We start from the raw sequence: 22,949 nt of genomic DNA, 5'->3' as shown, positions 1-22,949 counted from the left end.
ACAAGTTACAAGGAAATAGAAATGACCAGCTCAAATCCTTTCTTTAAAAATAATTAGTACCTCTGATTAAATCAATACCCAATGTATACGAGTCAATAAAGGAATGCAACCGATCTTCATCAGAAACTTCAAAAATTCCAGGCTAAACCAAAAACAAAAAGTGTTAAACTACAGGGAATGGAAAAAACTCCAAATCCAAGCTTAAAGTAATGTTTAAATTCCCTAAAACAAGGTGATTAATGGATGGACCTAGAAAATATATCTCATAAACTACAGAAAATAAATCCAAGCTTTTGTTATGAACCTAAATTACCTATAAATGGACCATGCTACTTTTGTAAATATAGTGAGGAAATGGTAATAAAGGAGGGTGAGGAAGAGTGTAATAGAAAATCAAGGAAAACTGTGAATTCTCCAATCAAGCGATATCTGTTAGATATAAAACCATTCATGTGCTTTTACCCAACAGCTTAAGATTCATGTAGGAGACAAGTACAGTGCACGGATACACTATGTCCTCTCTGCAGAATTCAAGAGGAGGATGCATCCCATCTATTCTTTCACTGCAGTAAAGTACAACCCATTTGGTGGGAAACTATGTCATGGCTGCAAATTAAAGGTGCTTTTCCATTAAGCCCAAAGCAGCATTTCCTTCAACATTTCGGTGTTCAAGCTGCTGGTGTAAGAAATAATAGGTGGCAATGCTGGTGGTTAGCCTTAACTTGGTCCATTTGGAAGCTTAGAAACAGTATAGTGTTCTCTAATGCAAATTTCGATGCTAATAAACTGTTTGAAGAAGCAATATTCCTACTATGGTCTTGGCTTAGGAGTTTTGAGAAGGATTTCACAGTGCATTTTAATCAATGGTCAAGTAATTTTCCACAAAGTTTTATGTATCAGCAGGGGACTGCATAGTTATGAGCTTTATACATGTAAATTCATATGCAAATTGTATCCATAGCTTGGTTCCCCCTCAGAATATGAATGTCTGACTGTGGAACCATTAGTATGGCCTCTTTTTGTATTATAAGTACCTCTGGTACTCCATTCAATATATAAAATATTATCTTTGCTGATCAAAAAAAAAAAAAAAAAGATTCATGTGCTTTCACTCGATGCTTAAGATTTTGTGATAATTGATTCAATAACATGTTATCGAATAGGGCTTAAGCTAAAAAGATTCTCCCACACTCCTCCAATGTAAATTTTGAATACAGATAAAGACACACCGAGAGAGTAACCAATTAACCAGATCTCTTAACCAGATACTCAACAAAACACATGCTAACAAAGATTATATCAGCTAGGAAACATAAAAATCTTTTAACTCAAAATTGCAAACCATATTCTAACTTGATTTATAAAGAAAAAAAAGATACATAGACTCACAGTCTGGACTAGATCACTAGATCCAAATAACCGATTGTGAATGAGAACCACATGGCTGAGGATAGTCTCTTCCAGCTTCTTCCATTCTTCATCCTCAGGGGGTACCATCTGATTGAACAAACATTAGACAACCAACATGTACAGGATGAAATCAACAAAAAAAAGATTTAACATTCAAAGTTCAGATAAGGATTACTTTGTCAGAAGATTTTTCATCATAAGAAAATTCCTTCCATTCCAAAAATGTTTCAGGTGAATATGAATTTGCAAGAGGTGGTAATTCATCTTCAATAACACTCTCAATTTCGAAAGCTCGAGGTTTAAACTTGTACTGTTGAGTATCAATATCACTCTTTGACTTTGCATAATCTTTCCTATTCAACCAAAGCATGGCAAACTCATCGAATATCTTGTGCATGAGCTGAAGTAGAAGTTATAGAATGTTGTAAGCAAATAATTATTTCAATCAATAAAAATGAAAAGGTTGACCCAAAAGCCAAAATAAGGAAACTGACCATATAAGATTTATCATCAATTATTTTTGCATTAGCTGTAAAATGTGCAATTTTAACAAGAATGTTCCAATAGACAGCAGCAGCTCTACATTGCACCACAGATACCTGTTTTTGATTATTCAGATACAAACAAACGAATAAAACTAATAAATTCTTCAAATTACACAATCCAGAATATTGTTTTAGAACTGGAATTTGGAATTTAATCCAACAAATATATACCTTCTTATCAGCAGCAACATTATTTGAAAGAGTAACAAGCCTTTCCATCAAATCCGCATCCACCAAATAAAAGCCAGTAGAAGAATCTAGCTGGTATGAAGGAAGCATGTCCAACCCAATGTCATGCTTAACAGAAATGAACTTGCATGAAGCAGCACGAGGGAAGCGCATAAGCGTGTATATCATTTCCTGTCAAGCTCATCATGTCAGTTCCCATACAAATATAAAATAAAAACAAGTATAACAAAATTCATAAAATAACATACCATAACCGTGTTGATGTTTTCCTGCCCAAGTATATTCAAACATTCTTTTTCCCAGATACTAGACAACACCAGTGACAATCCAAATTTCATCTCATACACAGCAACTTGAATTGGTTGAATAATGTCGCAATATGCAGCATACTCATCCATCAATTTACCAATAAAACTAGTAGCTGTTTTCTGGTATTTGAAATAAAAAAAAATAAATGAGAAGGATATTGACTTCAACTATATTGAAAAAAGATTTTTTTAATTTTTTAATTTTATTGTCTATATTGAATAGAGAAGGATTATATCATATTTTATTGATATTTTTTCTCTACCAAGAAACTTTCTTCACTTTCAAGCAGTAAATAGTTCAAGAGATCATCTAAGTAACTGGGAGGTGTCTGATTTCATATCAATCACAAAAGAGGGGCTGCTTGGGTATAGCTATTTTGCTGTCAGGAATATTACCTCATACAGTTTAAGGGATGAGCATAGATGTTTCCTCCCAATTCAAATTTTTTAGGATGTCAGGTAACCTAGCACAAATACTGGACTCAAAGGAAAAGTGTGGGATAGAAGATTTGCAGTTGAAGTATATCTTTAGGCCAGGGAATTTTAACCTACAATGGTTATGACTTTTGCATTCCTTTGGTTTCTTCTAAAATTTTAGTATGTGTGTTGGGATCATGCCTTGTTCCTACTTTTCCATGTAATGCTCTTCTTTGTTGAAAAATATGTCATAAATAACTAAAAGTGTCATAATGTTGTATCCTAAATCACTTCTATACTCTATAGACAAACAATCGACCTCTAAATCCACATGGTTTTGCCTATAGTCTTTCATGATCTCCCTTTATCTCCAACAATCGGACTATCCTCTATCCAATGTGATCTCCTTACCAAACCTTCTACAAGTCTTCTCTATGTATGCCCAAACCATCTGAGGGGAACTTCTACCATATTTTCTATATCAGTGCCACTCCAAATTTCTCTCTCAAGTCTCAACCTTAGTGAAAAAGGTCACCACTAAGTATATTAAAAGCCAAAATAAGAATATCCTCCACAACCTATGTACTCAAGAAGAACAAGGTTATCTATTCTCTCTAGATTTTTTTTTCTCTCTCTCTCTCTTCCATACTTAAATTCACAGTTAATTCTATATACATTCTTCTATACCAGACAAAAAGACATGGACTTCAGATTTCTCAAGAACATACTCCAACAAATCTTATTTGCAATTCTGTGTTCATTCTCAAATCATTGGTTATAGGTTTGCAGACCTCACAGTTTTGTTTGCGCTCTGTCTTTTTAAACTTGACACAGTGGCTGTATACTCTCATATGGCCACATAGATAGAGATTGTGTTGATTTGTGGTTAAGACTTGTTAGCAAATTGAATAAATGTTAAATTAGCAAAGAGCATGTTCCCAGTCAATCTATGTGTTTTAGAAACGGTGAAAAGGGGGAAATAAGACAGAATGAAACAGTTTGCGAATAGAAAGGAATATCAGATTTTGCAAAATTATTTACCGAAGTTCTCTTAGCCTCCTTGTGATGTCCAGCAAAAGGTTACTTTAGAGGGCTTTCTTTGTTGGGTAAGGAGACAGATGAGTGACATTTGCTTATCAATTACCTTGTCTAGGCTAGTCTGTTAATTTCATCTGTCCTCATTTATGAAAACATCTTATCCCTATAGTTGGTTCTCTTGTATTGTTTAGCGGTTTTTTCTAGGCTATTCTGTTAATTCTAGGCTTAAATACATTTTTCTGTCGTATTGTTTATCAATTAACTTGTCTAGGCTATTCTGTTAATTCTAGGCTTAAATATATTTTTCGTCCCATGTAATTTAGCGGTTTTTTCATTTTTGTCCTTGCAAAATATGTTTGTTCTGTTTTTCATCCTTAAAACGCTTTAGATACCGCTTTGAACATTAAAAAAAAGTGTTTTGAACAGTTAAAAAACACTATCTAAGGCGCTTTAAGGATGAAAACAAAACAAATACATTTTGTAAGGACTAAAACTTAAAAAAAATTGCAGGGACTAAAAATGTATTTAAACCTAAATTCTATAACTTTTTCTATAAAAAATACAATATGCATTTCATTAATTAACATATTCAGAATTTTAATAAGAGAACTAAAATATTCTAAGCATAGCAATACTTTCATTTTATATAAAAAAAACATATATAAGTTATCAAAATAAGGAATGCTAGCGACAATCTCTTTCTAACATGATTGACTGAAATTCATTATTTTGGGGGGTTCCACATCTAAATCAGGAGAAAGAGTCATTAAATGAGAAGTGTGACATACCAAAATTGCTGATTTTAAATAAATTTCAATCAATCATATAGCGAGTGTTAGAAAGAGAGTGTCGCTACCATTCCTTTAACAAAACTATTCAACATTTTTTTCATAAATAGATAAGTAGTTATACCTGCCAGCTGCAAGCATGGTCAGCAAACTCTCGTAATTCCTCAGCAGTACCCCTACTTCTCACCAAAACTTCCAAAGCATCATGTTGTTTAAGAAAGTTCTCACATTCTTTGATTAACTTCTTGTATTTCCTTGGTTCAGTACGAAACACGATCTAAGTCCAAGACAACCATCATCAGTTTTCATCATTCAATTGAAAAGGATGACAACAGCAAAGCACATATAGGGATCAAATGTAAAAGGATGACAACAGAAAATCACAGATAGGGATCAAATGTAAAAGGATGACAACAGCAAATTCCAGATAGGGATCAAATGTAAATTACTTTCTACACTTGCAAATAGAGAGGGTAATACCAGCATACACTGCAACATTTATCAGAGTGATGCCCACCAAAAAAGGGGATCAATAAAAAAATAACCAAATCTGCCACTTAAATTGTTTAAGGTGTAAAATATATCAATGATCAAGTTTTGTAGTACAACAACCAACAAAACAAATTGCTGCGTAATAATGCCAATAATAATACTTTGTTCAAAGAGGCTACCTTTTCTAAATGAAGAAATTTGACGAGAAAAAAGGGATCAATTAGAGAGAACCATATGAATGTCTACAATAGACAAATTGAAATCACCAATATCCATTTCTTTATGTTATTGCATCACCCATTCAATGTAATTTCTTTCTTAGCAGAATTGGATGCATAGAGTATTAAACTTATTAAAAATTCAATACACTACAGACAAAAAGAAAAACTAACAGCGACAATGAAAGTAACAAAAAATAAAGACTTTGTACACCATGGTTGACATCATTCAGTAACAAATTTCACACCCACAGTCCCTAATGGCCATCGTAAAACCAATAATTACATATAGAACATTCAGAAGTATAAACAACAAGAAAAAGAATGGAAACGTAAGAATCTAAAAACCTTTCTTTGTAGCTTTCGACACTCTGCCTGAAGCTTTTCCATCCTTTGTGCTTTTCTTTTGTCAGCCTCTTGTGTCAAAAACTGTCCAGCAAGATAACTACACTCTTTCCGTACCTAGAAAGAATAGAAAGAGAAAAGTCACCCTCAGTATACAGAATGGATCCAATTAGGAATTATAATCGATAGTTGAAGTAATAAAATATTCAGCAAATAAGAGTTCAATACATGAGAAAACAAAGAGAAAAGTATCAATTGAATAAACATCTTTATAGAATACCTGAATTTCAAGTTCAAGTGATGATATTGTTTCCACAAGCTGAGAGTACTTGCAATGGTACTTCATGGCAGGATCAATGTCCTTACTGCTAAGCAACAGATTAATGCGTAATGCTCCAATGCGTGCCCATGCACAACCAATAGTATAATTGAAATCTATGATAGTAAAAATGAAAAATTAAAATATAAGTGAGAACGCTCATAAACAGAAGTATAATGATACCTAGTATTTAATGCCGCCAGGTCACAGCTATAATAAAGAATTTATAAAATTTACTGCATTATGAAGAGTTTTATACTTTTACCCAACTTTTATGGCCATATATAAAATCACAAGAAGTCAGTCATTATACGTGTCTATTAAAGGGGGCAATAAGAACTTCTGAACTATGAGCTTCTGAAGCATTTAGTTACCAGCGGTATTAGACTGAAGATACATCTCTCTAAGCAGTGGAACTATGAACTTCTGCACTGAGTTTTTCAACCTGTGGTGTCTTGATGAAGCAACAAGGGAGCTCAGCAAATCAATGCTTTCTTCCTAGATTCAGATAACAGGGGAATAACAATAAGAAAACAGAAGTTTGGGAATCATAACCATTCAAATAGAATGTACAAAGCAGTGTTATTGGACTCGGCTCAGACCGTCCGGTTCGACAAGTTGATCCGGGAACCGGACACCTAGCTGTCCAAGCCATGTATTGGATTGGATTAAACAGGTAAAAGCCAGTTTGACTCAATCGGATTTAAGACAAAACTGGTGACTCATGGTCACTATAACTCGGCCGGGTCATGCACCTTTCTTTAATTCTTAAAAAAAAAATTGACTTTGTTTTGTGTGCAGAACCTAAAAGCTGTTGCTGCTAGTCTACTTGCACACTGCCCAAGCTATTTTAACGTGTGCACTCTGTCCAAGCCATAAAGCTCGCCCGTTTCATGGGAAAAAAGAAGTGACATTATTGACTTATAAGCATTGCTGGCAGACAACCATATTTGATCATCTATCTCATTGGATTAGGACAACAAATTGAATTGAGGAAACAAATAAACACTTTTTTTATGGTAAAATTTAGTAAAAACAAATAAAAAAATCTGAAGAGGGAGATGGTGGGGTGGGGACTACAAGAAATCCCACAGTAAATTAAAAAAGACTTGCAATTTCAATAAATGCTTTTAAGGAAAATTTTGATTTGAAAAATCAATTCCTTCCCAGACAACCAGTAAGCGAATTTGATAAAATATATTATTAAAAGTTTAATACTTTTTTTAATTTACAAAAATTGTGTCCTGCAAAATTAATGAAGAATTAGTCATTACTTTGTTATACATACAAATACTATTTAAGTAATAGTTTTTTTAAGATTTTTTAAGTATAAATGTTTACTAATTATAAATTATTTAATATTATTTTTAAACTGACGGAGTCATGCTGGTCAATTACTGACTCACTGGGTCGGACCCCGACCTAATACCCTGACCGAGTTGATGACCGGTCCGAGTCTGATAAGCTTGGCTATTGTTAATTGTGACAAAGTTTTTCTTTCTTTCTTCATACTAAGATTTTGAGAGAGATTATTTTACAATCATAAACACACACACAAAGGAAAATTTTTACATTGTGTATTACTTTTTAAACTATAATCCGTGCTCACATCATACTTATGAGAAATCAATCGCTGAACATTTCAGAATAAAGCCTAAATAAGATATTCTAAAATGATTTCAAAGAAAACAGCCATAACAATTGCCAAAAAAAAAAAGAAGAGACATACCGTAAGTACATTCTTCTCAGAAGAACAAAAAATAGATTTAATTCTAGCAAATTGAACTGCATCAAAAGATTTTCTGTGTGCATAAATAATCTGCATTTAAGCATGCCATAAGCAAAAATCAGTTTAACAATTTAAGATACAATTATAAGACAAATGACTGAGTAATAGAAAGAAAGCAATAGCTTTACCTGCTGGAAAAGAGAGCGAGCAGCAGATAAAAGAAAATCCGGCAGATGTGTTCCATGATGAGAACAATGCCACAAATTCAACAAGGTAACTCGACACTTGAGACATTGCACCCAAAACTCCTTGATAGCATGTATGCATTGCCTGAAAATATTTTCCAAAGAAGGATAGAATCTTCAATAGCAAGATGCTGAGCTCAATATCCACAAGATTTAGCAACTAATCATATTGACTAGCATTTAACCAAATGGAAAGGAAGAAAAATAGCAACCTTCAATCTTAAATTTAACAGTGATTTATCTATATAGATGTCAGAAAATATCTGCTAAATCAATAGTATTGTAAAAAATATTAATTACTATCTTTTTTTATGTACTGGAAGAAATCTTTTTTTTATTTGTCCTTTTTAAAAACCTAAATCAATATTAATTACTATCTTTTCAACCATGTCCGTACCTCAACCTAATTCTTAAATATTTTATAAATGAGAAAGAAATAATGGTAGTCATATTAGTAAAAAATAATTTTAATATGAATGAAGAAATTAATTACATTTCTTCATAAAAGGATATTGATCAAGCATATATTATTTGATTTGTTTACCTCTTTTCCTAATTTCCTGAAATAGGTTTTGAAAATTAAGATATACATACTCAATTATGTTGAACAATTTCCGTAAGCAATGCAGAATTTCTTCCCCGTGTCATGCATATATTAACAAACAACATGACTTAGGTAGCTTATGGGTAATGAAGCCCCAATATTGACTTTAGTAATGACTAATGACCTTAATTTATTTGAAGCTCCAATAACTCAACATCAATAGAGCATCAACAATTTAGTAATGAAATTATAAAATCAACTCACGTGATCTGAAACACAGTTGATGCACTGAAAGGCTCAACGAGCATGTGGGGTACTACAATTTCATCAGAGCCATCAATCCTTGCAACGCCCTGTGTAAGAAAAAGAATCAAAACGCATATAATCAAGAACTAAATAAGAAAGTAAATTTGCACTCCCACATACCTTCACAGATTTAGGGAAATAGACCCACAAAGATTCATGCCACTTAAACCACATCTCCAGAATAAAGCTTGCAATTTTCAAATTTACTGCACAGAGAAGTTAAAATCCATGTGAGCCTATTAACCAAAAAAAAAAAGGATAATTGGACTCGTTTAAGCCCTTACACCAACCTGCATCCACGGATGCCCATGTATTCAGGGTGCACAATATCTTTTGGTGTGGAAAAAACATTTGTGGAGGCCTTGATGAGAAACTCAATGAAAATTTCAAAGCAAAGTCCAAAAGGTTGGATAGACGTCCCACAGCCTATTATTAGAATCAGAATCATGGGAAATTAAGTTTAAAACAATCCAGTATCCATCCAGATTATTTGCAGCATAACAGACAAAGTGTAAATTCTCTCCCCTACTATAAGGAAATATTTTTTAACAATATCAATAAAGAAATATTTTTGACAATAAAACAATTCACAAAAGACAATCTTAAGTAATCAAACATGCACAGCCAAACCAGAGTTCAGCCATACAGAAAATCTGGGAAAAAAATAAATAGCTATTGTGGTCAGCATTACTTGGTGTAACCCTTCAAGATCATCCAAATGAATTGATGTGAGCTTCTGTAATAACTCCATGTCACAGAATAAACTGGTATAATCAACCGGAAGAAACGTATCCTGCCAGGCCTCAAATACAGATTTTTCACACAACATTTCAGGTGTAAATGAACAGCAAGCAGGTGAATTTTCAGCAAAAGCTGAAAGGTCTTTGGATCCGGTAATTAATTGCAACTTGTGTTTTTCATGTTCAAACCTTCTCAATACTATCTGTAGAACAAATTTAACAACAATCAAATGACAAATGTGCATTCTTACAGATTTCAAAACCATCAATGCAAGGGACAAACCTGATGCATCTCCTCCAACTTCTTGACAATATGAATACCATCCTCATGACTCCATTTTGCCATTAAAAATGATGAGTTTGAAACATCTACGCAATATAGAATAAAATAAGAAATAATTATCTATGGATAAGTCGCATAAACAATAACCCAAAAGTAAATGTGATGATATTCATCAACGTCAACCAGAAATATTCTTGGAATATATTTCATTATGTAAATTCCTGACCATATAATCCATTGCTTTTTATCATACACAAGGAAAAAAGAAAATTAAAGAAAATGCTAGAAACTTCAACTTATGCAAAGAGTTTTCTTGATCTTATAAGAGAAAGGAGAAAAAATTCTTGATTCATGCTGAGACTTTCCAAGATCAGTATCATGATTCATACAGTAAATTCTTGAAGACATCACATAGGCTAAAAAAACACATATGTTTAAGTTGCATAAGTTCTATTCCAAAGACCTGCACTTACGATTGATGTTAACATTCAGATGTGTACTGATGCAGACCACATAACTCCACAGTAATTATTTAAACATTCTCATGCACATAAAAAAGAGAGGCACGGTGAACAAGGCTCCCACCTACTCGGGTTTCTGGAGGGTAAAGCACCCAGCCTTACTCTTTTGTATAAAACCAAACTCTGTGATTCCCCTGCTTTTGCTAGGACTCACCCACCATGTGCTTGCACAGGAGTATTAGAGTATACTTACTCAACTAAGTAAACTGTAGTGTCTTTTACATAGCTTTTTTTAGTTAGTTAGTAACTGTTAGAGTTAGTTTTCTGTTAGTCACTCTATATATAGAGATGACTCAAGTCTTTGTAACTCGTCTTAATCGTGTATTTGAACCCGTGACCGGGACTTTACAAGGACACAACTTCACTGTTGCTCCAAGGCTCACCCACTCTAAATTTATGCCACCAGAAAATTGAATGCCCAAAGAAATATTTGACAAGATAAATACAACTTAAATTGACCTGGTGATATCATTGTGTCATCTTTAAACTAGACTAGACAGGGCAATAGACCAAAGGATAACACTTGATGCTCTTTTTGTATATCCAAATAATTCAAAAGTGGTGTTATTGCCTGTCTAAAAATGATACAAGGGAAACAGGGATGCCAATAATATACCTTGTGTCACCAGGAAGCGAAGATCATGATCAAATGATGCAACAACGTCAGCAAGATGGCTGCTCAAAATTCCTGAATACTCAATAGAAAATAAAAAATGAATGAAAATCAAACAAAATGAGATGTACAAAAATACAGAAAATCACAAAAATTAAATTCTTGGCAAAAATACTTCCATCTTGAGAATAATAAATTGACCACTTACTGGTTAATGATGCTCAACAAGTGGTTACTTACATCCACTTACTGATTAACCATTTAAGCAATTAAGAGGTTAAATATTCCAAAACTAGGAATATCTTGACCAAGAATTGTGTGTTTGAAATTTTCCCAGAAATAAACAACAAAAAGGAATTCAAAATAGTAAACCTTGATAGCAGGATCCTGTCTTTCTTGGCCAAATTGTTTCAACAAATTTATAAAGCTGATGCTGTCGATCATGTAAATCAGAAGAAGAGGGCAAAAATGGGTGACCACCATGAATCCACAGTAAAGATTTTTCTGAATTTACTGAAAAAGAAAACTCCTCAAATTTTTTGCTCTCCATCTGTTCAAGGAGTAAAGATAATTAAACTGTCTGAAAATAATAGAAAATATGAAACATAAATATTTTGGTAACACCAAAGAAAAAAGGAAGAGTGCAGTCACCCTGATTTTAAAAAAGTTAAGCTTACAAGGTAATTTAATTAAATCTAGAAATCCATAAAACATTATGATAAGCTTACCAAAAAAATATCTACTGCTTGTGGACAGATATCTGTAAACTTCTGAGCATCTTTCACCAAAGAATGCCAAGAAATTATCATCTGATCTACTGCTTCTGGACAGATATCTATAAACTTCGAAGATATGAAGTAACGCCAAAAAAAAACATGGTCCTCAATAAGGTTAGAGTATAACTGTAGTTTATAATCAAATGATTGGTCCTCAATTAGCTTAGGAGTTGAAGCGACAAATTTGTGAAGTATTTCATCTTGCAAAAAGTGAAGAGACTTCAAAAGTTGAATGAAGCAACTGGCTTTTTCATCAAAACTATTCTGGCTCTCAATATTGGCTTCGTCATCAAAACTATGCTGGCTCTCAATATTCCGTTGCTGGTAAGTTAACCTTAGTGGATCAAAGAAACTAACAGCATTACAAAGATATTTAATTTTTTTATTTGATGGGGCCAAATTGACTAAATCAAGTGACAACAATGGCATTAACTTCAAATCAACATCTAGTTTGTCACGGCATGAAATATACTCCCAAATAGGATGCTTGATCATCTGTTCTATCACTATGAGAAAGTTACTAAAGAACTGGCAGAAGGGCTGCATTTGAGAACTAAACCACTTAAACCTGAGAAGATAGAACTTAAAATCACTTTCAGTAGCTTGTTCAATTGTCCAATTGGCTGCAAAGTATAGCATCTTATTGGTCAATTCTGAGTCAAATTTGCACTCCCTTTCATCTGAAATCATCACATTTGAAGCCTTAGGAAACATAAGTTCATGTAAAGTCATCAAATCCATCAAATATACCCTCACATGATCATTAGGAGTCTGCAAACAAGTTGTTGAGTGCCTCTTACGAGCAACTTGATATTGATGAGATGCAATCTGAGTTCCCAAGAATTCCAGATACATGCAGTTCTGTTTGATAGAAGCTTCTTTTGAGTAATATACATAATCCCTTACAGTGAGTGGCAATGGCCATCCTCCAGGCAAACCCAAAGGACACGCTGTCAAATCATCATACCCAGCCAAATTAGTTACTGATAAATATTTAGTTTTGGCAAAATTGATTATATTTTCTCCCTCAACACCCAATGAGGAGAGATATATATGCTCCCAACTTATTTTTAGACTCCAAATAGGACAACAACCATTCTTGAGAAGCTGCAGAAACAGGTGAACCCAATGTGAGAGTTCAAGATATGTAATGTGATCATTAAGTTCTGAACCTTTATTTTTAGCATAAGTGTGGGCTCTAGCCATTGAATCAACCAAATGACCAATCGGAATACCCGATAAAACAAGAAACCTCCTAACATCTTTGAATTCAACATCCTCGTCATTGTACCCACTTTTATCATCTAATGCCCAATATGGCTGCAGCATAAAGATTTCAACTCCCCTATTACGCATAGCTCGAGAAACTTCACCATAGTGGGGATTAACTGTGAGGAAAATGCGGAAATTAGGGTGTGGATGAATAACCAATGGGTTTCCATCAACAATTCCACGCTCATTGACCGTGATTGAACCACAAGGTTCCACCAATGAGTTAATCCTATCAAGAACCTAGCAACAAAAACAAGTAAAAAATAATTAAAAGTATCAATTTACAGACTTGCATTGCCCAATAACTTCAGAAAAAAAAATAACATTAGATCAATCCATGTTCTACATTTCAGATCTTGCATGCCAAATTTCAGAAAAATTTAAACAAGAAAAACCATATCATCCAATGGCTTATGTTCTAGTTTATTTGGGGGAAAACTATAGATCTAGGAATAAAAGTTTGATTATGGAAGTAATGAGCCAGATGTGCTTGACGCAAACTTCTATTTGCACAGATACAAAACACATATTCAGAGAAAGGGAGAGCAAAGAGAGATTAGTCAGTTAATGAAGTTCATACACAATGTGTACAAACTACAGAGAATACAAATGACTTTGTTCAGGCAAAATAAGCTTTAAAATGCATGAATTTGCACAATATTATTCAATATATGCATCATATTATATACCGTGGGGTTACATAGATTTGCATTCTCCAAGACAATCCATTCCCCTTGCTGAATAGCCTTGATCAACAATCCTGTAACCCATTCAAATTTGGTTGAAACAGCATCTGCTTTCATCTTCAAAACTGTCTTCATGGCCAAATCAAGTTCATGGAATGAGTAAGATACAGGAATAGAATTCTTTTGTATCTGCAACTTTAGTTGTCCAATGAGAGAACATAGGTTTTCAAAACAATTTGTAGCAGATGACAAGCTGTCAAATTTCAATCCAGAAAGGAAAGCCATCCATCTGATATAAAAATCTGTTTCCCTGAAAATTGCTACATTTGAAGTCTCCAGTTGCAAACTGATGTACTCATTAACATAACACTCAAATTGAGCAACAACTCTGGAAAAATTCCGCAAGGCGTCATACTGTTCAAAAGATCCTAATAATTCAGATATATCAGTTGCAGATGAAAGATTTACTTCATTGAGCACATTGCCCGTTAGGTTAGCAAGTAATCTTATCAATGAAGTTTTTCCAGAGCATGATGGCCCAGTCAAGATGCATAGCCATTGACGCTCAACACATTGAGCAGCAGCTTCCAAACTTTGACGAATTTCAGGCAGCATCAGGAGCTGTTTGCTTGAGGACATAGTTAATTGGACATGATTCCTCTTAATAGTAGCATTCCCCACAATTAAATGATGTGAATTGAGTTGAATGCGAGGATATGGATTTATAAACGGTGTCACCTCAAATACCTCCTTGAAAACTCGTAAAACTTCCTTTCGATCATCTACCGTACGCATTCTCTGAATGTAAACAATGTTAAAGAAGGAGTATAATCCTGAGTACTTTGGTGCACCTAAATTGAATATAAGGAAATATCAGCATGAAAAAGGAATATGGAATATTAGAAATAAAAAAAATATAAAAAAAGCAACCATGAAAAACAGCAGAGTCAAATTAAAAGTGCAAGGAATATGGATGACAGAACCTTCAATTATCTCACAAGACCGAAATACATCACGAAGATTGAACTCCCACGGGAAGCCATCTTTGGCAAACTTTTGATTTACTGTGGTGTCTTCATGCATCCTTTTATTGAATATGATTAACTTTGAGAGTAAAGTTCTAGGTATAGTCGAAAATTTTGATTCACAAATAGATAGGTAGTCTTCCTCAACTAACTCGTCAACATACACCTATAGTCAACAACCAAAAAACACAGATTTGATAAGCCTTGCATATCGAGTACAAAAGAAAAATATTTGACTGACAATATTTATCATAGACAATAGACGAATAATACTCTGAAACAGGACACCTTTATTAAACAGAGCAAAACAGAAAGCTAATTAGAGTCCCTTTAGATTAATACGCGATTCTAACTACTTCATAGAGGATTTTAGACTTTGGATTCCTCAGGTTAGCTTGCTTGAACATCCATCTTTCATCTTTTGAGAGGCTCAAAATAAATACAAAAATAGCATATTACCAGCATACCTTGGTAAATCGATTAAGGAATGACTTTGGAAGGCCTTTTCGGCCACCACCTTGATGTGATGGATTCTGACAAGCAAAAACTCTAAATGATGGTGGGCATTTATAAGTATTACCCAACTCTGGTATAAACACCTCAGCTCTGTGGTCCAGAATAGCATTCAAACCCTGATACAAAGAACTTTGTTACAACAAAAAAACATAGAAAGAGGAAACAAAGCAAGAAGCAATAATTAAGGTTTATAAAGGAAAATAAATGAGGAACAGATGGAGATTAAGATTGATGAGAGAAATACTTCTAAAACAGATTGTGGAGCAAGATTAATCTCATCCAGCAAAACCCAACAGCCTTCCTTCAGGGCCTGCAGAAATAAGATGGAAATTAAATACATATCAAAAGCTGAGATTAACATGATATGTTACATAATAAGACAAATCAACCTGCAATAGTATCCCATCAGACCAAGAAAACTTCATTCCCTCATCACTTTCAACAGGTAAATCAGACCCTAACAGATCCATCATATCAGTCTGCACAAAAAATATGCTTGAAGTACTTTGCAGTGACAGAAACAGAGTAAAACAAAATATTACAGTAAATAACAACTGCTACAAGAAAAAGATCAACTAAAAACATATTACTGACCTGCTCAGAAAAATTTATTCGTACCACTCTATGCCCAGAACATTTTCCCAAGGCAATGATTAAACTAGTTTTCCCAACACCTGGGCTACCTTCCAGTAAAACTGCAAATGAACAATCATTTAAAACTAAGAAATCTAATAATTTAAATGCGAAATTTCGGAGATAATTAAAAGAAATCCAAATGTAAATGAAGAAACATACCAGGCTTTGGAAGCTGCATAGCCCGCAAAACTCTCAGAGCATTCCTGCAAGTAGTAGGTGCCTTGAATTCAAACCCACCATCCTCACAAATGCCAATACCTATAGGTATAAAGTATAAAGCAAAGTAAAATAAACACAAGAGACAACCAGCATGGCAGTATTCAGAGTAAAATTTACTGTAAAGGAGAAGACTAAAAAGCAGAAAGAAATTATTTTTTTTATATCCACAAAAATAATATTATATATTAGATAAGTTTCAGTACAAGTCGTACTGTGATTTTTACTAAAAAGCATGAAGAAAGTGAATCCTATTAAAAATCCTAAATGCAAATAAATAAACAAAACAATTATTCATTAGCACATAACATCTCTCCGTCCTTTACAACTATTTTAGGGGCGGAAATCCAATTGCTAGATGATAGTTTATCAAACATAGAAATGATATTTATGCAAAACTAAGTCAGATAAAAGAATGCAGCATCACATTATTACCTTTATTGATATAGAATGCATCAATGCCAAATAAATCATCACTATGTGACACATCCATAGTGGTGCCAAATTCACCCCAACCATAGTTTCCAATTCTTGAAAGGTTTGAATTACTTTCATCAACCTGTAAGAATAATTTAGGCAACATTTCCAACTTGTCCAACACATTAAAAATACAAATATGAGCATTCCACTACAACAAGTTACACAATAAAATTATAAACATAGAAGCATACGTAAGAACTGCCCCACACTCAGGACAAAACAGAACCTTGCCTCATAAGAGAAATTTAAACAAATTTGTTAGAGATACTTGTGCATTATATATTTCCCGCTAATTTACACTTTTTATAACTGGTGTAACAGATTAGCTCTCTGTCAACTGTTATAACTAACAGCTAAGTCAGCAGTTAGATATATACACTGCTCATATAAATACTAATACCCGTCTCTCGATCATAATTAACTCTTCTCGGCTATTCGACACACTGATCTCTCTCACTGCTAAATTTTTCTTTATTGTGCTATATTTCTATCAAAATTATTTAACAGAAGACTGGTAGCTAGACAGTGTTGTGTGTTATTGAATATCAGGAGGAATTGTGGTAAAACACTGTAAACAGCCGACGCAAGTAGGTACTTATACCACAGTGAATGAGCAAATAATTAGAATTAGAATAATAATAATAATAATGGGTAATAATTAATACTGCTCATTATGCATGTGTTGTAAATCATTTAATCCCCCCAAGAGCTGAGTAAGCTTTCACCTTAATAAAAACCAACTTGACCAAACAATGACAAACATAGCCAAATCCAGACAAACAGAACCCAAGAAATCACTGCTCTCTTAGGCTTGCATATGATCTACTTATACAAGGATAATTAACTACTATTATTTTTAAAAGAACAATTAAAATCACTTCTTCCTAAGATACATTGAACGCAGCTAAACACAATAATTAAGCTATCTGCAAGAGTAATAATCATAAAATGCTCCCATTTCAAACATTGAGCATAAATGATGAATAATGAGGGGAGAAACATACCCCTAGCTTTTGTAGAAGGAAGGAGAAACATCGCTCCCTTAGCTCTGCAGCATCCCTTTTTGAAAGTCCTGTCCCTGATAAAAGTTGAGCAACTGTCAGTAAAACATACAGTAAGATCTAATTCATGTCTACACAACTTCTGGGATGTGTTTGATGTTTGAACAGTGTTTCTGCTTCAGGCACTTCGGGAGCTCATAATTGAAGCTTTATGCGATGGAAAACTAATACTGTTACATTGGAAAAAGTTGCCTTAATTGCCCTCATTCCTAGCCCATTTTTACTTGCAGCCTCATTGGGGGCTCGGCGGTGGTTTAGTTCCACATTGACTAGAGATATGGCTTAAAAAGAGCTTATAAAGCTTGGGCATTCATCACCTTACAAGCTGGTTTGGTGGGGTTGAGTTAGGCCTTAACCCCGAATTCTAAGATGTAATATAACATCATTCATGTCTACTCACCTAACAGCTTTAAGCTTTAACTATAGTTGGTCCACGACATAAGACAATAATTCTACCTCTGATCCTATATATAAGAAACAAAAGACAATATTTTCTTGGTCCTAATTATAAGAAACATATTTTTTTTTCAGCCAAAAATATAATATATTCATTAATAAGTACCAGAGGTACTAAATCAAGACAGATTTTTATAAGTACAAATCATAGCTGGTTCTCTAACAGGCCTTGAGATTACACAAGCTGAAAGAACTACATTAGGGTAATAGTGCAGAACTGTATCCTATTTCCCTATGTTCGTGTCCGAAGAAAACCATCTTTGATATTTGAAGACCACTGATTGAAATGAGATGTGAAATTCTTTTCTAAGTTTCTGAGCCATGTCCATAGCAAAAACACTGCATCGTCCATTATTTTATGAGCATTGAAAAGAGCAGTGGAAAAAATGATGCTATTTCTATGCTCCCAAATTGTATAAGTCAGTGCTAACCACCACGACTGCCATCTGTGCGCCTGCACTCCGTCATATAAGTCAGTGCTAATTATAAGAAACATATGCCTACTTTATTTTTAAATTTCCTTTTTACGTCTAATTAGCTGTGAGGCTTATAATTATACACACTCATTTCCCTATTTTTTTATAAGCAAAACTAATTTATAATATTATAAAGGGATTAGTACAAATGGTACTGATATATGTACATTGTGTCCAACTATTTGAAGACCTATGGAAACCTAATTCAAGCTTTATTGCAAGAATTACCAGTTTACCACTGCACAGGTGTGAATTAGTAAAGACATCCTTCCATCAAAAACCTATAGGACAAATCCCCCTGATTACAAAACCCAACCCTTATGTTGTTTGCTGATGAGTGAAATGGAATATCAAATCCTTCTTCCAAATGTTTGAGCGAACTCCAGCAGAAGAAAATTGCATCCTCCATCAGCTTTTGACCATTAAACCTTTCATTTGCAAATAAAGTATGCTCATTGGTTGAAAAATAATCTTTTAAAAAATAACAACCTCTTAAACCATTTAATGTCACGGGTAGTCTTGGAATAAAATTAAAATTTATGACAAATTAACCAATCTAACCACGTTTATTGGTCTTAATAAATTAGGTAATTGTTTCTTATATATAGGACCGAAGGTAGTATAAATTCATCTTAATTACCACCATAACCACCATAGCATTACCCTAATACCATTATCACTACTACAACCACAACAATTATAACAAATATTCAATTTATATGTTCATTTTTAAAAGTTACAATATTGTAGAATTCATTTAAAAAATATATCCGGAAACATAACAATAAATTAAGCTCAAAAATAGAATATAATTAAATTGTTCAACTCAAATACAAAAGACTCTGAAATTATTCTTGGGCAGAAATACTAAATTTTTAACACATGTCCAACCCTCAGAACATACTAAAGCCCCAAGAGGCAAAGAGCGAACATCAAGGTGCCAATCCTTCTTAACTTGCTTGTTTCATCTATTTGGGCTTGGTTTCTTTTACCCAGGATATATCAGTATGTAATAAATATAAAATCAAAAAATAAAGATATTACATAAGAAACGAGAGAAGTTGAATAAATGAAAATCATTAACAAAAAGATGATACCTAGACTTAACCCATCAAGCAAAATAAGAAATACTCCATGAAGAAGTGCATGTTTAGGTCCTAAGCTTTCTTCCATTGCAATAAAAAAGTCAACCCAAGAAATGAGATCTCTCACTGTAAGCATTCTCCCTGGATGCAATTTATTGTACCACTGAAAAGCATAGATCAAAGAATTAGCAGCAAGTAGCACATAACAGTGGAATAGTATTATTCAAAATTATAGCTAAATGCTAAAATAATACAAAGCATGAACCTAAATACACCAAAGTTTTTTTTTGTGGAATGTGAAGACAAATATCAAGATAAAGAAGAGAAGTACATGGAAGAAGCACAGAAAAACCTCATAAAACAACAAAAGCAAATTCATCAAACCCTTTTATAATATACAAGATAAATTCCAACAAAAAAATAAAAGGTACCCAGAAAAAAGCCAAAACACAACTCTAACCAAAAGTGATGTGAAAGAATATTAAAAGAACATCTGATGGAAAACCTAGATGGCAACACATCATGACAAATTGCAGGTTGTGAAAGAAAAGAAGCGGAAGCAAGTAAATCTCAAGGAACTAATAGATGTTGGAAGCAAACCTTGTTTATGGGGCCACATGAACCTATTTTACCCAAGATGTATTTTATTCTGTGTCCATTTAGATACGTTTTTCTAGATTGAGATAATTTATAACTTTTTTATTAGCATATATTTGCCTACTTGTTTTCATGGAAGCCTCTTGTGTATAATACAAAATCAGATCAATGGGAAGGTATTAATACTTCAGAAAACAATTCACAATTCATCATGGTATCTGAGCGTGTATTGGGCATCATACCCAACCATCAATGGCCAACATTACTGTGGTGTGGTATGGTTGGTAGATAATCATGCCCCTTAAACATGTGGTCAGGAGTTCAATCTCCAGGTCCATGTGTAAGGAAGAGCAACTTTGGGAAAAGTCAACCCCTTAAATAGATCTTAGTATCTCAAGGAATTAGTCTCTAGATCTCGGCTAGGGATACCCCAGGTTCACCAAAAAAAAGAATACCCTACCATCTATAGCCGAAATCACCAACCAGGCCAGAATCCTAAATAGAGATCACGAACATGATAACTTAAAAACTCCAATCCCAGAATGATACAAATCCAATCTCTTCACTAAACCTTAACCATCCTATTTTAGAAATCACCACCATAAGTCAGTCAGTAACTAATACTGAGGCAGGATGCTGAAAACAATAACATTACGGCTAACTACATGGAAACCAAGAAACCTCGATACAATTTAAGGTCTCTTGGACCTCTTTTATAAGAATGCAATCGCTATGAGGAATATGGTCAAAGAAACATACTTGCAAGTTGAAAATTCTGCTAAGTGCTTTTTTTGAAGTCAGTAATTTAGGACACAACAAAGGATGATTAGTGCCACTGAATATTTCAATATCCCAATGAAATTTTGGCAACATGTAAACCATTTGTATGAACCTAGATGGAATACTCCAAAAGACAAAATGAAATATTAAAAAAATTGTGGTTACAGAGGTTACTTGAAGACTTGAATATTCTTGAAGAAGGACCTTCAAGGTTGTAAACAAACAGTAAATCATCCATCAGTGTAATCAACAGTCGAGGGCAGCATGATTGAATAAAAGATGTGACAATCAATAGGAATTCTACTAAACAGAGATGGTAAATGGTGGAATTAGCTTTAGCCTACATCCCTGCATCTGAAGATGCAGATTCTGTTTCAAAAACTTGATCAAGTGTTTGAATATCAAATTAGCAAGTTGGTATTGGGAAATCAAAGTCCCACTTGTATATAAGTGGGAGGCAACCCTCAACTCACAAGCCGGTTTTTTAAAGTTGAGTTGGGCCTAAACCCAAAACCTAAGAGTCGGGAATCATTGATATCCATTCTCCAACTTGAAAATGAATTTTGGACCAAGTGGCTGTGTGCCTGTGTCACCCTCAGTGATGTGGCAACATCAACCTATTTCAGCTAAATTGTCTATAATTTTTGTTCAGATAACTTGTTGTACCAGTCTAGACTACTTTGAAAAATTGCTGGATTCATAGGTAGTGTCTGGGAGAGACACGACAGAGGGAGGAGCAGAAGCAACCATGTATTCAAAATAGATAAGCAAAGACTCCTTAAATCATCTTTTGGAGAAGCTCGATTTTTTTGTTTTTTCCCTTCATTATTAAACTTCTATTTTTTTTAGCTTCTCCATACTTGCAGTTTGCTAGGCCATTTCTCTTAAGGCTAAGAAAAGCCTAAAAATGCCAGAGCAAATAGTACCTTAATAAATGAACAAGATCCCCATATTGCACACTAAAGGAAACTGACACCACCCATATCAGCTCAGCAGTGAATACTTTACATGCAAAAAATGAGCAATTAATGATTTCAATTGTAAATCTCTGTATAATATACCTCAAAAAAACTTATCATGGCATTAACAAGTGTTTTTTGATATGTGGGGTCTAAGTTCCCAGCAAACTTAAACATGGAAATTCTGCAAAAAAAAAAAGAATTAAATAAGCAGGATATAAAAATTACATTTATCGATACACTGATACTCTAATATGGAAAAACAAAAGGTACCTTTTCATAGCAATGCCTTGAAGCTCATCTTGATCATTAACAGGGGGAACCCATATTTCCGTGAAGCGATTGCGTAGTGCTGGAGATAACTCCTTCTTACCATAATCGCCACCAGGGTTCATTGTTGCCATAACAAAAAAATTTGAATGTGCAGTAACCTTCTCAAGATCAGACCCACCTTTCTCAGCCAAAGACTGCAACCACAAAAAAGCAAACACTCGATAACTGTAAAAAATGGTACGAAAAGCTGACAAGCAATTATGCAGAAAAATGTCACCAGCAATAAGTAAGCATGATATTCGTGAGGAACAATCATGTTTCTAGATCACATAAAAAATTTCTTAGATTGTGCTCAATATTTAATCTTTGAATGAGGTTATTTAGAACACATGTAATTTAGATCTCTCTAATTTTAACACTTTAGTCTACCTTATATTGGTTTCTTAGCAGGATATCTTATCCTACTATTTATTTGTAACATTCTTACTACTTAACAATATTTCTTCTCAATCCAGCTTAAAAGAGATTTCCAACTTCTGAGGACATATGTCCCACAATGAGACAATAGTGGTCTAGTAATATTAGACAAGGTTTTTTATTAGTAG

General features: G+C 33.8%; 1 protein-coding gene across 1 annotated transcript in view; it reads right to left on the bottom strand.

The window, feature by feature from the left end:
* LOC102669841 (midasin) overlaps window positions 1-22,949 on the bottom strand; it is a 51,152-nt gene that overhangs the window by 11,150 nt on the left and 17,053 nt on the right. Inside the window, exons 22-53 of the mRNA XM_006583078.4 lie at window positions 22,345-22,538; window positions 22,174-22,255; window positions 19,748-19,898; window positions 17,662-17,735; window positions 16,613-16,736; window positions 16,121-16,219; window positions 15,920-16,020; window positions 15,715-15,804; window positions 15,570-15,635; window positions 15,277-15,441; window positions 14,768-14,975; window positions 13,788-14,635; window positions 11,779-13,338; window positions 11,423-11,600; window positions 11,054-11,125; window positions 9,917-10,002; window positions 9,585-9,836; window positions 9,184-9,319; window positions 9,014-9,099; window positions 8,852-8,940; window positions 7,987-8,128; window positions 7,799-7,888; window positions 6,444-6,567; window positions 6,031-6,185; window positions 5,754-5,867; window positions 4,820-4,972; window positions 2,393-2,572; window positions 2,127-2,315; window positions 1,905-2,009; window positions 1,586-1,810; window positions 1,390-1,497; window positions 61-142 (exon numbers count right to left, since the gene is read on the bottom strand). Coding sequence (XP_006583141.1) covers window positions 61-142; window positions 1,390-1,497; window positions 1,586-1,810; window positions 1,905-2,009; window positions 2,127-2,315; window positions 2,393-2,572; window positions 4,820-4,972; window positions 5,754-5,867; window positions 6,031-6,185; window positions 6,444-6,567; window positions 7,799-7,888; window positions 7,987-8,128; window positions 8,852-8,940; window positions 9,014-9,099; window positions 9,184-9,319; window positions 9,585-9,836; window positions 9,917-10,002; window positions 11,054-11,125; window positions 11,423-11,600; window positions 11,779-13,338; window positions 13,788-14,635; window positions 14,768-14,975; window positions 15,277-15,441; window positions 15,570-15,635; window positions 15,715-15,804; window positions 15,920-16,020; window positions 16,121-16,219; window positions 16,613-16,736; window positions 17,662-17,735; window positions 19,748-19,898; window positions 22,174-22,255; window positions 22,345-22,538 — 6,328 coding nt within the window. The remainder of the gene's footprint in view (window positions 1-60; window positions 143-1,389; window positions 1,498-1,585; window positions 1,811-1,904; window positions 2,010-2,126; window positions 2,316-2,392; window positions 2,573-4,819; window positions 4,973-5,753; window positions 5,868-6,030; window positions 6,186-6,443; window positions 6,568-7,798; window positions 7,889-7,986; window positions 8,129-8,851; window positions 8,941-9,013; window positions 9,100-9,183; window positions 9,320-9,584; window positions 9,837-9,916; window positions 10,003-11,053; window positions 11,126-11,422; window positions 11,601-11,778; window positions 13,339-13,787; window positions 14,636-14,767; window positions 14,976-15,276; window positions 15,442-15,569; window positions 15,636-15,714; window positions 15,805-15,919; window positions 16,021-16,120; window positions 16,220-16,612; window positions 16,737-17,661; window positions 17,736-19,747; window positions 19,899-22,173; window positions 22,256-22,344; window positions 22,539-22,949) is intronic.

The sequence above is a fragment of the Glycine max genome, chromosome 7, assembly GCF_000004515.6.
Source record: "Glycine max cultivar Williams 82 chromosome 7, Glycine_max_v4.0, whole genome shotgun sequence".
In the NCBI taxonomy this organism is placed as follows: Eukaryota; Viridiplantae; Streptophyta; class Magnoliopsida; order Fabales; family Fabaceae; genus Glycine; species Glycine max.
Note: the sequence above shows the minus strand (reverse complement) of the source record. Positions and strands in the feature narration are given on the sequence as shown.